Genomic DNA, 12,744 nt, shown 5'->3' with positions numbered 1-12,744 from the left:
AAGCGGTGTAGAATAGGTGATCTCTCTGCTGGTGGGAGATTGACTTTTATAGTAGAGGTGAGGGAGCTGCGGGGTGAAGAATCCAAGTCGTGATCGATTTCGAGTCGGCATCGGCACCCGGCAACCAAGACGCGACGGAATCGGAAGACTCGCAGCGGCTATTACCCGATTCAATTCAATCCTACTGCAGGGGCAATCGGTAACGGAGGCTGTTAGAGTACGTAACGTGCCTAATAGACCTAGGCTGCCGGTATAGCCCGTTAATTTTAGGGTTAATTAAAAATAAGGATCGCTTATTTAGTGGTCAAGTAAGCATTGCTTGCGAGTCAATGAAATCTTTCTATATAAAGAGAGGAGATATATCAATTTAACCAAGTAAGAATTAAGAAGAAAATCCCTTCCCCCGCCCGTGGGCAAAATGTCCCCCGGCCGACCCTTTTGCGCCCTTCTTCTAGCAGACACATAACGATCTGGTATCAGATTTCCCGGGTTCGATCATGTCCAGCCCTCCACCGAGTTCTTCCCACCCACCGCCGCCGCACACCAACCCGCCGCCACCAGCGTCTTCATCGGCGCTGCTGCCCCACACAGCAGGCGCGCCGGCATTGGGCGTGCCGGTGTCCTCAGGGGCGATTGCACCCTCTGCCCCGGCGCCGTCCGCCCTCGTCCTCACCCCGGAGCAGATGACAGCCGCAATCCTGAAATTACGGCAGGCCGTGGCGGGTATCAGGGCCTTCCTCGTCAGGCCCTATGCGCCCCAGCCGCATCCCCAGCAGCCACGCCTCCTCCGCCGCTACACCAACAGCAGCTACCCCCGCCGCCACCGCCCTCGACCGCGACCACGGCGCCGGTCATCTCGTACCAGTATGGGATGCCCTACGACGGGACTGTGACGACCTCGTTCCCATCAGCGCCGCCGCCGTCCCACGGCGTCCCCATCCAGCAGATCAAGTTCCCGCCGTCGCCGTCACCGTTTCCGTCTTGGATCGCTACCCGCCACGTGTCGGCGGCGGTGAGGCTGCAAGCTGCTGCGCGCGGCCTCCTAGCGCGTCGGCGTGTGCAGGAGATGTGTGGTCTGCAGCTGCCGCTCCTCCAAGTTGCCCTTCGCTGCGCAAAGGACCTCGATCTCGTCCGTTGCGTCGGGGATATTGGGCATGCGGTTTCCCCCACAGGCGGCGGGCATGCTGTTTTCCCCGCGGGCAGCGACCTCAAAGTCTGCAACATCGGCGGTTGGGGGGCACCCCTCCTCGTCATTCTCCATCGCAAGCCCTCCACTCTTCCCTGTGCGGTGCAGACCAACAGTCGTCGGCAGGGAGAAGGCACCGTGTAGCACCACTGCATTCCGCCGCGAGGGCGCCTCTGCTGGTCGCTCTTGCGACCACTTCCAGGTGGCCATACACATGCACTTCTTTTGTCCAGATGGTGTCCATGAGATCTAGGTGGCTGTACACGTGCACGTCCGACGTGCGGATGGTGTCCACTTTTTGTTAAGGGGTCCCCCCAGTCCATTTTAGGTTGTGAGTAATAAAACAAGCCGAGATGTAAAAGGCTTGTTTTTAGGTGTTAGGTTTGTGTTGCGTCGAGTCATGGTTATAAGTTGATTAGGGTGCAGCTCGAGGACAAGCTGCATGTCCAGGTGGGGTGTAGTGTTAGAGTACGTAATGTGCCTAATGGGCCTGGGCTGGCGGTATAACCAGTTAGTCTTAGGGTTAATTAGAGATAATGGTCGCTTGCTTAGGGGTCAAGTAAGCCTTACTTGAAAGTCAAGTAAACCTCTCTATATAAAGAGAGGAGACGTATCAATCTAATTAAGCAAGAATTAAAAAGAAAATGCCTTCCCTCTTGCCCGGCCGTAGGCAAAAGGCCCCTGGCTGGCTCTCTCGCGCCCTCCTTCTAACAGACACATAACAGGGGCACTACAGATACTACAAGCTAGATTTTCAGGCTTACAGAAAACTCAACTTTTCAATATCTCCTCTGCATTTCACACAACATCTAAGTACAAAACGTACCACCATAACTCATCGCAAATCACATCTCTATTTTATTCTCACTGTTATGCAAGGTGCAACAGATCTAACCAGCGTGACAACGGCCTTGCATACCAGGGTTTTTATTCTCCGATCGAGATATAGAAGGACAACAGGGGGTGGATACAGGGGCAAGGCCTACTCCTTCCCCAGGAGGGCAAGGAGCATGCTCTCATAGTCGCCGGAAGTGTCGCCTGCGACGGCCTTCTCCAGGGGAACACTGTTCCTCTTCTGGTACGCCTCTTTGATCAGCTTCAGGTCCACCTCGGCACGGGTGGTGATGACCCTAGTGAGGGAGTTCTCATCTGTTCCATTCCCTGCAATGGCCAGCCTGGCCACCTTCTCAAAGTACCTATCAGGGCAGGTGAAGCACCGGATAACAGCCCGCAGGGTCTTGAGGAACTCATCCTTGGGGTCAGCCTTCAGATCCTGTAAAAAGCAGGGATTGTGAGAAAGAATGCCTTAAATGGATACAAACAAATCTAGAACGAATTGAATTGGTCAAGCAAGATTGTCCCGAAACTCGTATGTAGAATTTTGCTAAATATCATGAACTGTGAGAACAAAACTAACAAATCTAGAACGAATTGAATTGTCAAGCAAGATTGTCCCGAAACTCATATGTAGAATTTTGCTAAATATCATGAACTGTGAGAACAAAACTGAGGAAAGCAGAGAACACAAAATATGTATAAAAATTGATTCGAACCGACTTTAGAAGGAAAATTTTGAGTTTGCAGAGTAGTTAAGAACTTAAGATTCATAATAATAAACAATTCTGGTATGTCCTAAAAACAAATCAGGTAGGTGAGTACTATTAAGTTCTTCCTTCTAAGTTGCAAGTAACCAGTTAAAAAGGTTTTACAAGAAAAATGGAGCGTTCAGAGCCACGCATACATCTCAGCGACAAAAAAATCTCAACTATACAGAATAGCAGAATAATTCTTAGTAATATGAACTCTTAAAATAACTAGGAATGTATTCAAATTTAACAATATGCATCTTTTTGAAAGAAAAAAACACCAAGGCAACAGATCCAGATAATATGCATATGGAAATTTATCTAAAATCCAGCTGGGTACAAAAGGCAGAATAAAGTTAAGCTTCAATTTGAATACATAGGCCCCTACCAGGCAGAGCAGGTAAAGACTACTTGTTGATTACTTCCCTTTAGAATTTAAATAGTGGAGTAGCATTACCAAAGATCATTAGTCATGTGAAACTGAGGTAAAATATGCTATGTTGCATATTACATATTTTCTGAAACAGAGATGCATCTTACTTATTGAACATTTGGTAATGCAAAACAGAGCAAAGGCACAACAATTACAACAGAATGAGCTGGTTACATCCTGTCAGATTTTCAACAGCAGAAGGGAAAAAAACAGAGCATAAGATATTTCTGCACCTTAGTGATTGGGTGACCAAATGTATCATTGTAATTATTGAATGTTGCAAGCAGCTGAGCTTTGCTCCTAGTGGTGAGAATTCTGATGACCTCATCATCACCATAAGCCTTATGCTCAATCTTCTCATGCAGTAATTTGGCCTCTGAATGAGCCAACCTTGTGTTGACCTCTGGTCCCTCATAGCGGTGTGAGCTTACAAGTGGCACCAACAGCTGAAAAAGAATAAAGAAAATTCAGGCCCCGCTTTGCCAAAATTATCTAGATCTGCTCAAATTTCCACCTCCAAAATCAGAAAATGGCCAGGAACAAGGTAACAAAAGCCACCATCGCAACTGAATTTGATCTGAATGTAGCCCAAAGGGATAAGATACTGCATTTTGAAATTTCAAATTTCATGGTTCATGAGTTAACACCAACAGCATGCAAAATAGAAGAAGCACTTTCATATCGTTTTCTAGAAGAGAAGATCAGTGTCATGAACAAAAGGAAGCACAGTAATTTCCTTTCATAGCAGTGAATATTTGGACCCATAAACCTTACTGTCATTTTAGCACAGTGCACGCAGATCAAATCCATTGTAAATGACAGCACAGCTTCGAACGAATTTGTTTATCACCGGGTAATTACGTCGAGTCAATTTAGGGACGCGCCGGTATATATAGCAGAGTATGCCACCTAGTAAGACTGAATGTGCAGGAAGATAGGAACGGGACAAGACAGTACCTTGCGGAAGTCGCCGGTGACGTGTGCAGCGACGTCCTCCTCGAGCGAGCGCTTGAAGCGGTCATGGTAGGCCTGCCTGGCAGCGAAGAGCTGCTTGGAGCCGCGCGCGCAGGCGATCTCGACCAGCACGGGGTTCCCGGGGTGCCACTTCTTGGCGGTCTCGTTGGCGAGCACCGCGTCCCGCTCCGCCGGGTCCAGCGTCCACAGGATCACGGCCCTCTGATCACATCACATCACATCGCAGCAGACCAAAACGCCCGATCAGCCAGAGATCTGGAAGGGGACGGGGGTTCGCGTGAGGGGAGGTTGTGCTGATGAGCCGGTGAACTGATTACCTCGAAGTCGCCGGAGATCTCGTCGGTGATGCTCCGGAGCAGCTCCTCGCCGTAGGTGTCGGCGTAGTGCTTGCGGATGGCGCGGCGCTGCGCGGCGTCGCGGTGGCCCAGGATGGAGATGATGAGCGCCTCGTTCGTGCCCCACCCTGAGAGACAGACGGAAAAAAAACCCGACAGATCAGACGATCGTGCCGCACCACGCCACACGGCGGAAGCGCGCGGGGGTGAAAGCGGCGAGTGAGCGTACCTTGGAAGGCCTTGCGGAGGTTGTCGCAGTCGTCGGCGAGGGCCGGGACGTTGGAGGGGACCTTGAGCGTCGCCATCGGGAACGGGCGCCTGCCGGGGATCGGACGCGGTGCGTGCGATGTGGGATCTCGAGACCGGGCGGGGAGTGAACGAATGGATTGCGCGTTTCTGCAGGGGGGGGGTGGAGGGGGGCTATTAAAATGGGTGGGGAGAAGAGGGGTTTAAGGAAAGCGATGGTGGGTGGGTGGGTGCCATGTAATTAGTGGGGTAGCACTGATTATCTGACCTGGATTACAGTAGTATGATTAGTGTAGTATGGGCGCGTGATGCACGGGGCCGGCCTGTGTCCTGGAAACATCTCGGAGTCTTAAGCGCTAAGTCTGCAGAGATGAGCTGAAAATGGAAATGTGTGATTAGTTTAGCGTGAATTGGCACGGGCAACAGCTCATGGTGAATAAGAAAATGATGATGTAAATTAAGACGACAGCTCATTTTGATGGTGTGTCGTCGATGGTCTGAGGGGGAGCCATGTGTGCTTGCGTGGTTCATCCTCTTTTGGACTTTTGGACTGCACTCGCTTGGATTGGAGGTTGGTGGGTCGCCGGTGCAGGTGCACCATGTGTGAACGGCCGCGACCATTTTGTCGCTCCTGGTGAAGTGGTAGCCATCGTGGTGCTGCTCTCGGCTAAGGGCATGTTTGGTTCTAAATAAGTCACCAACTTATAAGTTGAAAAATGAAAAAGGTGACTTATTTTATCAAACAGACCCAACTTATAAGTCACCCCAACTTATAAGTCATAAGTTGCTCCACCCAACTTAAAACTTACCTAAAATCTAAAAAGCGGCCGGCCACTATCTAACAAAACGGGCGGCTGATTCCTGGCCGTTCAATCGCGCCAGCGATCGCGCCCAGATCCGCCAGGTGCCACCTTGTTTGGATTGGCCGCTCGTTGCGGTCGTGGGCGGTTGTCCGTATCCGGACGTGGGCAGGCCCACCTGTAAGCGGTAGAGGAGGGGAGTAGTGGGGGTCGTGGGTGGCGGTTTTCGAAATCCGTGCCTGAAATCCCTCGCCGCAGCGTGCTTTCTCCCCATTCCGTCTTCGTCTTCCTCCTCGCCATCCTCTCCACCGAACGGGGCGTCGCGGCGGAGTGCTCTGATCGGCGGCGGCCTGCGGGTGGTTCTCCTCGCGGGGGAATCACTGGTGCTCCTCGCCGTCAGAGGTATGCTCGCCCTCCACTTCTACATGCTTCTCCTCCCTCTCTCTATCTCGCGGAGCGCGGATGGTGCCGAAATGTGAGGGGAATGCTCTCTAGGGTTCGGGAACGGCGCGAACTACCCCTGCTTATCCTCGATTTTGGTCACGTTGAGTTCCCTTCTCCTCTCTGGTAGCACGCGCCCAACAGTGGTCGGGATATACAAGGAGGTGTAGTTCACGGCACGGGGTGGCTGGCCAGGGTCAATGTGTAGTTGGCCAGGGTACGCGGTAGTCGTTAGGTAGAAGGGATGCATGTCCACGGCGCCCGTTGCGCGATTTTAGGCGATTTTAGGGGTTTGAGATCTGTTCATGATTCTTAGTCATTCTGCAAGTTGTATTAGATGTGCGCAATGTTGTGTGCAATGCATTGGCTGATTTTGTAGTTGGTGTTCAAAGATTTAAGTGGTTAGTTGCACAAAATTCTCCTCAGTTGGATGCGTCCATATAGTACTTGGCTGTCCATATGCTCTGCAGTTGCAGCAGTTGTCTTGGTCAGTTGGCTCACTGTTTATACTAGTTGGTTGTCTATACGGTGTTCAGTTGCACAAGTTGCCTGCTCAGTTGGCTGCATCACTTTTACTAGTTGGTTGTTCATATGTTATACACTTGCGCTAGTTGCTCTACTTAGTTGGCTTTGCTGTTTCCCCCTCTGCTGTGTGCAACCAGGGACTCTTGTTTGTGTAATTTAGCACCAATGCTTGCTAGTTTTCCAATATAGTCTATCCAATCTACCAGCCTTGTGGTGGCTGTGGTGGTTCATGTGTTTTCTCCTGCTTTGTGCAACTAGGGCCCCTTGATTGTGCAAATTAGTACAATGCTTGCCAATTTTCCAATTTAATATTCTCAATCTGCAGGTTGTGGATGTGGTTGTTTTCATGTGTTTCCCCTCATGTGTGCAACTAGGGACGCTTATTTTTGCAAATTAGCACTAATGGTTGCTAATTTTTCAATATAGTATACCCAATTGTTTTGCTGGATTTTTTGCTTTGCATTTTTTTCTTGTTCCAGTTTTGCACAAGTTATCATACTGAGCTTGTTGCCTTTAGTTAACTATTTTCTGCCTAGTTATTACTTGCCACAGTTGGCAAGTAATAACTAGGCAGAAAATAGTTAGTTGGCTTATATGCTGTCCAGTTTGCACAAGGTTTACTGCCCAGTTGGCTGCATCATTGTAGTAGTTGGTTGTCCACATGTTTTTTGGTTTTTTGCAATATGTTTCCTGCTTATGTGTAGATGTCTGCATATCAAAGCAACCTTCTATGATTTCTCTAGTTTGTTTCCGCATCTTCTAACTATGTTTTCTTTTGTTGTATTTCCTCCTGCAGGGCAAAAATGGTTATAATAGGAGGAGATGCGGATGGCAATGAAGAAGATGTATTTTTTCACTTTTTCTGTGTTTTTGAGTTGTTTTCAACTTATGCATGTATGCTAATGTCCTTTTTTTCATGTTTTCTTTTGGTTGCTTAATCAGCGTTCTGGAAGTCAGTCGCTTCGCCGGAACTCGAAGCGTCCTGCTAATCGCCAGCCACGACCTGCACGGAGTGTTGAGCAGGGAGAGGATGTTGAGGTAAGTGGCATGCTGATGACACAAGCCCATTTTTTGGTTTTGTTTGGGTCATATAACATTTTTTTGTTTTTTCCCATGCTCATGTTTTTTATTTTTTCTTAGGATGCTGATCAGTTCCGTGTTGTAAAGCGGACTAGACGTGCAGCACTTGGAAAGGGAGCTGAGTCATCTTCTAGGGTAAGTAAATTCTCGAATATAAGTGTTTCTCGCTTTTTAGACGCTGATGAAATTATGCAGCAGTTCGCACCACTATTTTTGTTTTTAGTTTGTCAATAACAACCTTGTAGTTGACATCTCTAGTCATGTTGATCTAAATACAGTTGGCATTAGTTGGCATCTTGTAGTTGACAAGTTGGCATCTTTTATAGTTGACATCACTGGTCAATTTTTTGTGCAGGCAGCAGTTGCTGGAGGAGCTGTCGCATCTTCCGCAGCAGATGCTGAGGTATGTGGGTTTTTTGTGTGTTTATGAGCTATTGAACAGTTCCTTGCAAACCTTTTTTTAGTTGTTGTTATCTTGTTGCAATATCATTTCTTATTGTTGCACATCCGCTAGAACTTTTTGTAGTTGCCAGGTCTCGTATATTTTCTTAGTTTTTTTTAAGGTTGCACACTGGCAGTCTTCAGTTGTCCTCATGAGCTTTATTAGTTGCACAAATACATCATATTAGTTGGCATGATCCATTTTATGAATATATAGCTTATTCCAATACTGATCCAAATGATGATTGCTAGTTTTTTTTCATTCTTGTTTTTTCTCTTGTGTTTAATGTTTCCTTAATGTTTTTATCTTCTCATCAACAGGCCAGCGGTGAAGGAGTTGAGGTGGCTGCAGGGGAAGATGTGGAGCGCCATCACAAGCGGGCAGGATAAGGGCATCACCAGCGCGGTTTGCAAATTTCAACGCCTCTCTAACCCCACTATAGAAGTCAGAGCTAGTTTCGAGGTTGTTCGGGGGGGCTATTGAACTTATCAGACACACTTCCAGCGGACCTCACTAAGTTCCTGATGCAGTCCTACCAGCCACAGACCTCTGAAATGGTTTTCCCAGGAAGGGGAAGGATCCGTGTCGATGCTGACAGTGTTTAGAGGGTATTTGATCTCCCAAACAGGGGTCAAAAAGTCAGATATTTAGTTGACAAGGATGCCACTAGGAGATTCAGACAGGCTTTCAACATAACTGAAAATTCTCATCTCCAGATCACTACATGGCTCAAGATGATTCAGGATATGGCTAGAAGAACGGATGACACATTCTTTATGGCCTGGCTTGCGGTTGCCTTCAGCACTTTTCTAGCACCAACCACGGCCTTGAAGCTCAGCCCAAAGTGTTACGGACTTGTGCTAGATCATCAAATGCTCAAGAATACAAACATCTGCCTCTTTGTAGCAGAACACATTAATGAAGCTTTCCGAAACATGGATCAGGAGAAGCAAACTGTCTGCTGCTACTTGTATCACTTGATGGTTAGTGAAAACGACCACTTCCATCTGTTCTTGTTCTTTTGTGCAGTTATAGTTTGCTGAAATACTCATAATAATAACTGAACTTGGCTTTTCTTTTGTTGGTTCTGGTGCAGATACTATACCTTGATGCGCTCGTACATGACATCCCAGTAAGCAACTGCGTGATACAATCGAATGCATGGGATGGTACTCTAATTGCCAAGGTGATCAAGAAGGATACTATCTCTCCTGGTGTGTTCGGCAAATTACAAGTGAGTTCTCTTTGTTTTTTTCCAACAATGTCTTCTTTTTATGTTCTTTTGATGTCTGGTCAATTTTTTGGAAATTGCATAAAAACTGTCATCAGTTGGCACAACAATGCATGTAGTTGCACAACTTGTAGCTTTAAGTTTGGCATCTGCACACATGTTTATTTTAAATTGGCACACCATCTTTTTTAAGTTGCACAGTTTTACTAATCTTGTTGCACAAATGTGTGGCATCAGTTGGTAGAAACTTTTTTTTAGGTGCCATGTGGGTTGCATTGTTTTTGTGTCTTTGTTCAGTTGCATATATGTATAGTCGAATTGTCTACCCCAGTATCTTGTTGTAGTTGCACAGGTTATAATGTTTGGTTTCGTTCAACACACAAATCTGTTTTGATAACCTTGTTCTTTTCTTTTCTCTTTTTTTACATCAGCTTAAAGAGGAGTATAGAGGCACGGAGCAGACACCACTGTTTGGTGGAATTTTGCAAGCTGAAGCATTCGTGGCATCCAAGTTACCAATAACCTACAATCCGCAGGTTAGTGTTTTGCATACAGAAATTTGTACCACTTACCAACATTTTCTTTTGGCAGGGATGTATGTTCAGTTGCACATGTATAACTTTGTAGTTGCGAGAATACATGATTCAGTTGGCTGGGATGTATGTTCAGTTGCACATATAAGCTTCTGTAGTTGCACATGTTCTTTGGACAGTCAAAGTGTTCATTTGCAACCATTGACATCAAGTTGGCAGAATGCATGTTTTTAGTTTGTGCCACAGTGCATGTGTAGTTGGCTAGAATCATGTTTTTAGTTGGCCAGAAAGTGTGTCTTAGTCGGTTTTTGCTCACCACATCATGGTCAGTTACAGACATTTTACTTTTTATTTTTATTTTCTAACTGAATCAGTACTAAATCTTTTTTTGTGTTGATGCAGAAAAAGGCAAAGATTGCGAAAGTGGTCAATGACCTGTGCAAGGCTGTAACTGAACAGGTTGGCACCTTCATTGAAGTAGTTGCCAAGATCGATGACGAGGAACCGGATATTGATCCTTACGTACAGCAACCATCAATGGGAACCGGGCCGTCACGCCGTGCTCCAAAAAGAAAGAGACGGGGGTCAACTATACAAGAAGAAGAAGAGTTTGTTGAGGAGTCAGAAGAATATGAGGAAATGGAAGCAGCGATAGATGTTGACGATGACGAGGACACAGATGCGGATGAATCAGAGGAGGAGGACAAGGAGGAGGATGACAAAGAAGAAGATGCAGAGGAGGAGGAGGAGGAAGAGGAGGAGGAGGAGGACAAAGAAGAAGAGGACAAATGAGAGGAGGAGGACAAGGAAGAAGATAGTGAGGCAGAGGAGGAGGAAGAAGAAGATGAGGCCAAAGAGGGGGACGGGGACAAAGGTGCAGCAGTTGATGGCAGTGAGAGGGGAGAAGACAAAGGCGCAGCAGTTGATGGCAGTGAGAGGGAAGAAGACGACAATGAAGAAGACGAGGATGGTTATGATGATGATGATAAAGGGGGATCCAATGGAGGCACCGACAGCAGCGATGATGATGATGACAACGCCCCTGGTTCTGGTGGTACAGGCGGCAACACATCCAGGAGGACTAGCACTTCTGCCACCCCTGCCAGTAGCAGCAATTCATTGAGTAGCAGGAGCACACTACAGATGTTGATTGACAAAACTTGCTGAAAAGACAAGGATTTGCCGAAGTCAAAGAAAAATGACGAAGCAGAGTCTCAGGGCAGCATTGATATGTTCAAGCTCTGCAACTTGAAGCCAGCTTTGCCAACCACCTTTCCCGTGCCAGATTTTAGCGACCAAGATATGTGTGAGAAGATCAACTTTGCCATTGACAAGAGCATGTTCTTATCAAGTGATGCTGAAAAGAATCAAATTGACATGGAGGAAGCAGGAAAGGGTCTTGACTGGGTTCATTCAAAGGAAAAAATACAAGGAATATTTGAAGCAGCTTCCAGACCTAAGCTCCAGCAAGAGCAAGGCAGCATCCATGGCAAACCCTCACGTGGTCCAGAAGCGTAAAGCAGTTTCAATGAAGAAGAATCTGCAGTTGCCTCAAACCAAGGAGAAGATGGTGAGTGCAGATGCTGAAATAAATATGGTCAAGGAAGTTGTGCTTCAAACTGATATGCCAACTGTAGTGAGCAGAGAGCCAACCACCATCACAGGAGTTCAACAGATTAAGGGGAAGACTCCCCTTTCAACAGTCCCACCAAAACCACCTAAGCAGCAAAAGATTGTCAAGTTTGCCAGGGGAACAAAGGGGGAACAGGCCACAAAAGATTTGGGGTTCAGAGACGAGAGAGAACTGCGTGCCGCAGCCATTGATGCAGGGGTGCCAAGTTCTGCTAGGTTGCTGCCAACTCAGACTGGAAAGATGCCAACTACAGATACCAGTGTGCCAATTGATGTGTCAGTTAGCAGCGTGGTCACAGTCAAAACCACCACAGCTGCTCAGGAAGGCACCACTGCAACTGCAAGCCCCAAGGTGCCTACTCATAGAGATGCTTCAATGCCAAATACAAAAGGAGGTGATCCAACTACCAAAGTGCCGTCCCCAAGAGCTAGCACACAGCAGCCAAGCAAGCCTGCATCACCAAGAGCTGACTTTCAGCAACCATTAACACAAGAGGAGGTGTTCAACATTATAAGTAGGTGCAAGCCTCCAAGGCCGCCAACTACAACACTATTGCGAACCAAGTCAGTGAACGATGCACCCGTGTTTGTGCCGCAAGGAGATGCCCTGGTCCTTGAACCCATACGAAGATCAAAGTCTTATCATGGTGACGGGTTCTGCGATGCACCATCTTTTGACCTTGGCATAGATGGTGATGCTCTAGCACCTGCTCCAGCAGCAGAAACAGCGGAAGCCAGTGTGATTTGCATTGATGAGTGTGAGTTGGACCCAGCAGCTGTGAATGAAGGATGCGCTGATGCTGATGCTGGCAAGGCAATAGCTCAAGAGCTATAGATGTTGGATCACCAGAGAATTGCCACACCCCGATATGCGCGGAACCAGAAGTTGGCACGAGCAGTTCTTCGGGACCACCTCTTGCACGAAGACAGAGGAGGGTAATAAGGCCCGCAGCATCTCAAAGGTCTCCATTCATTGACTACAACAAGAAGAAGACGTTCAGCTCCAATGAGGCAGTGAACAAGCTTTACGCTGCCCTCTTGTATTGGGTCAGGCATCACCCAGGAGCAAATGATGAAGCTACCAGGTAAACTAACTCCCCACAGCCTACGTACATATCTTTTTCAGTTGCACAGGACCAGCCACTTAGTTGCACAGAAAGCATAGCATGTTGCACAGAGCAGGGCTTTTAGTTGCACACTGTTCTGTTTCAATTTCATGCACTTTTTTTTTGCTGCTGTGACCCTTCGAGCTAACTTGTCTTTTTATTTCTTTCAAAAAAAATTCAGCCCTGAGATAAT

The 12,744-nt window shown here is 47.3% G+C and overlaps 1 protein-coding gene across 1 annotated transcript; it reads right to left on the bottom strand.

Moving 5' to 3' along the window:
* Positions 1-1,946: 1,946 nt before the first annotated feature.
* On the bottom strand, positions 1,947-4,925 carry LOC123165576 (annexin D1). Its single transcript, XM_044583247.1, has 5 exons — positions 4,745-4,925; positions 4,498-4,643; positions 4,163-4,381; positions 3,439-3,651; positions 1,947-2,459 (listed from the first exon to the last, which is right to left on the bottom strand). The coding sequence occupies exons 1-5, from the start codon at positions 4,818-4,820 to the stop codon at positions 2,169-2,171; spliced, it is 945 nt and encodes a 314-aa protein (XP_044439182.1). The 5' UTR covers positions 4,821-4,925; the 3' UTR covers positions 1,947-2,168.
* Between the last annotated feature and the right edge of the window lie 7,819 nt (positions 4,926-12,744).

This window comes from Triticum aestivum, chromosome 7D (genome assembly GCF_018294505.1).
Source record: "Triticum aestivum cultivar Chinese Spring chromosome 7D, IWGSC CS RefSeq v2.1, whole genome shotgun sequence".
NCBI lineage: Eukaryota > Viridiplantae > Streptophyta > Magnoliopsida > Poales > Poaceae > Triticum > Triticum aestivum.
This window is presented reverse-complemented; position numbering and strand designations above follow the sequence as displayed.

Coding starts and splice junctions, on each gene's coding strand:
- LOC123165576 (XM_044583247.1), bottom strand. CDS start 4,820: ATGGCGACGCTCAAGGTCCCCTCCAACGTCCCGGCCCTCGCCGACGAC. Junction 4,382..4,497: donor AGATCTCCGGCGACTTCGAG/GTAATCAGTTCA, acceptor TGATGTGATCAG/AGGGCCGTGATCCTGTGGAC. Junction 2,460..3,438: donor TTGGTCACCCAATCACTAAG/GTGCAGAAATAT, acceptor TGCTTTTTACAG/GATCTGAAGGCTGACCCCAA.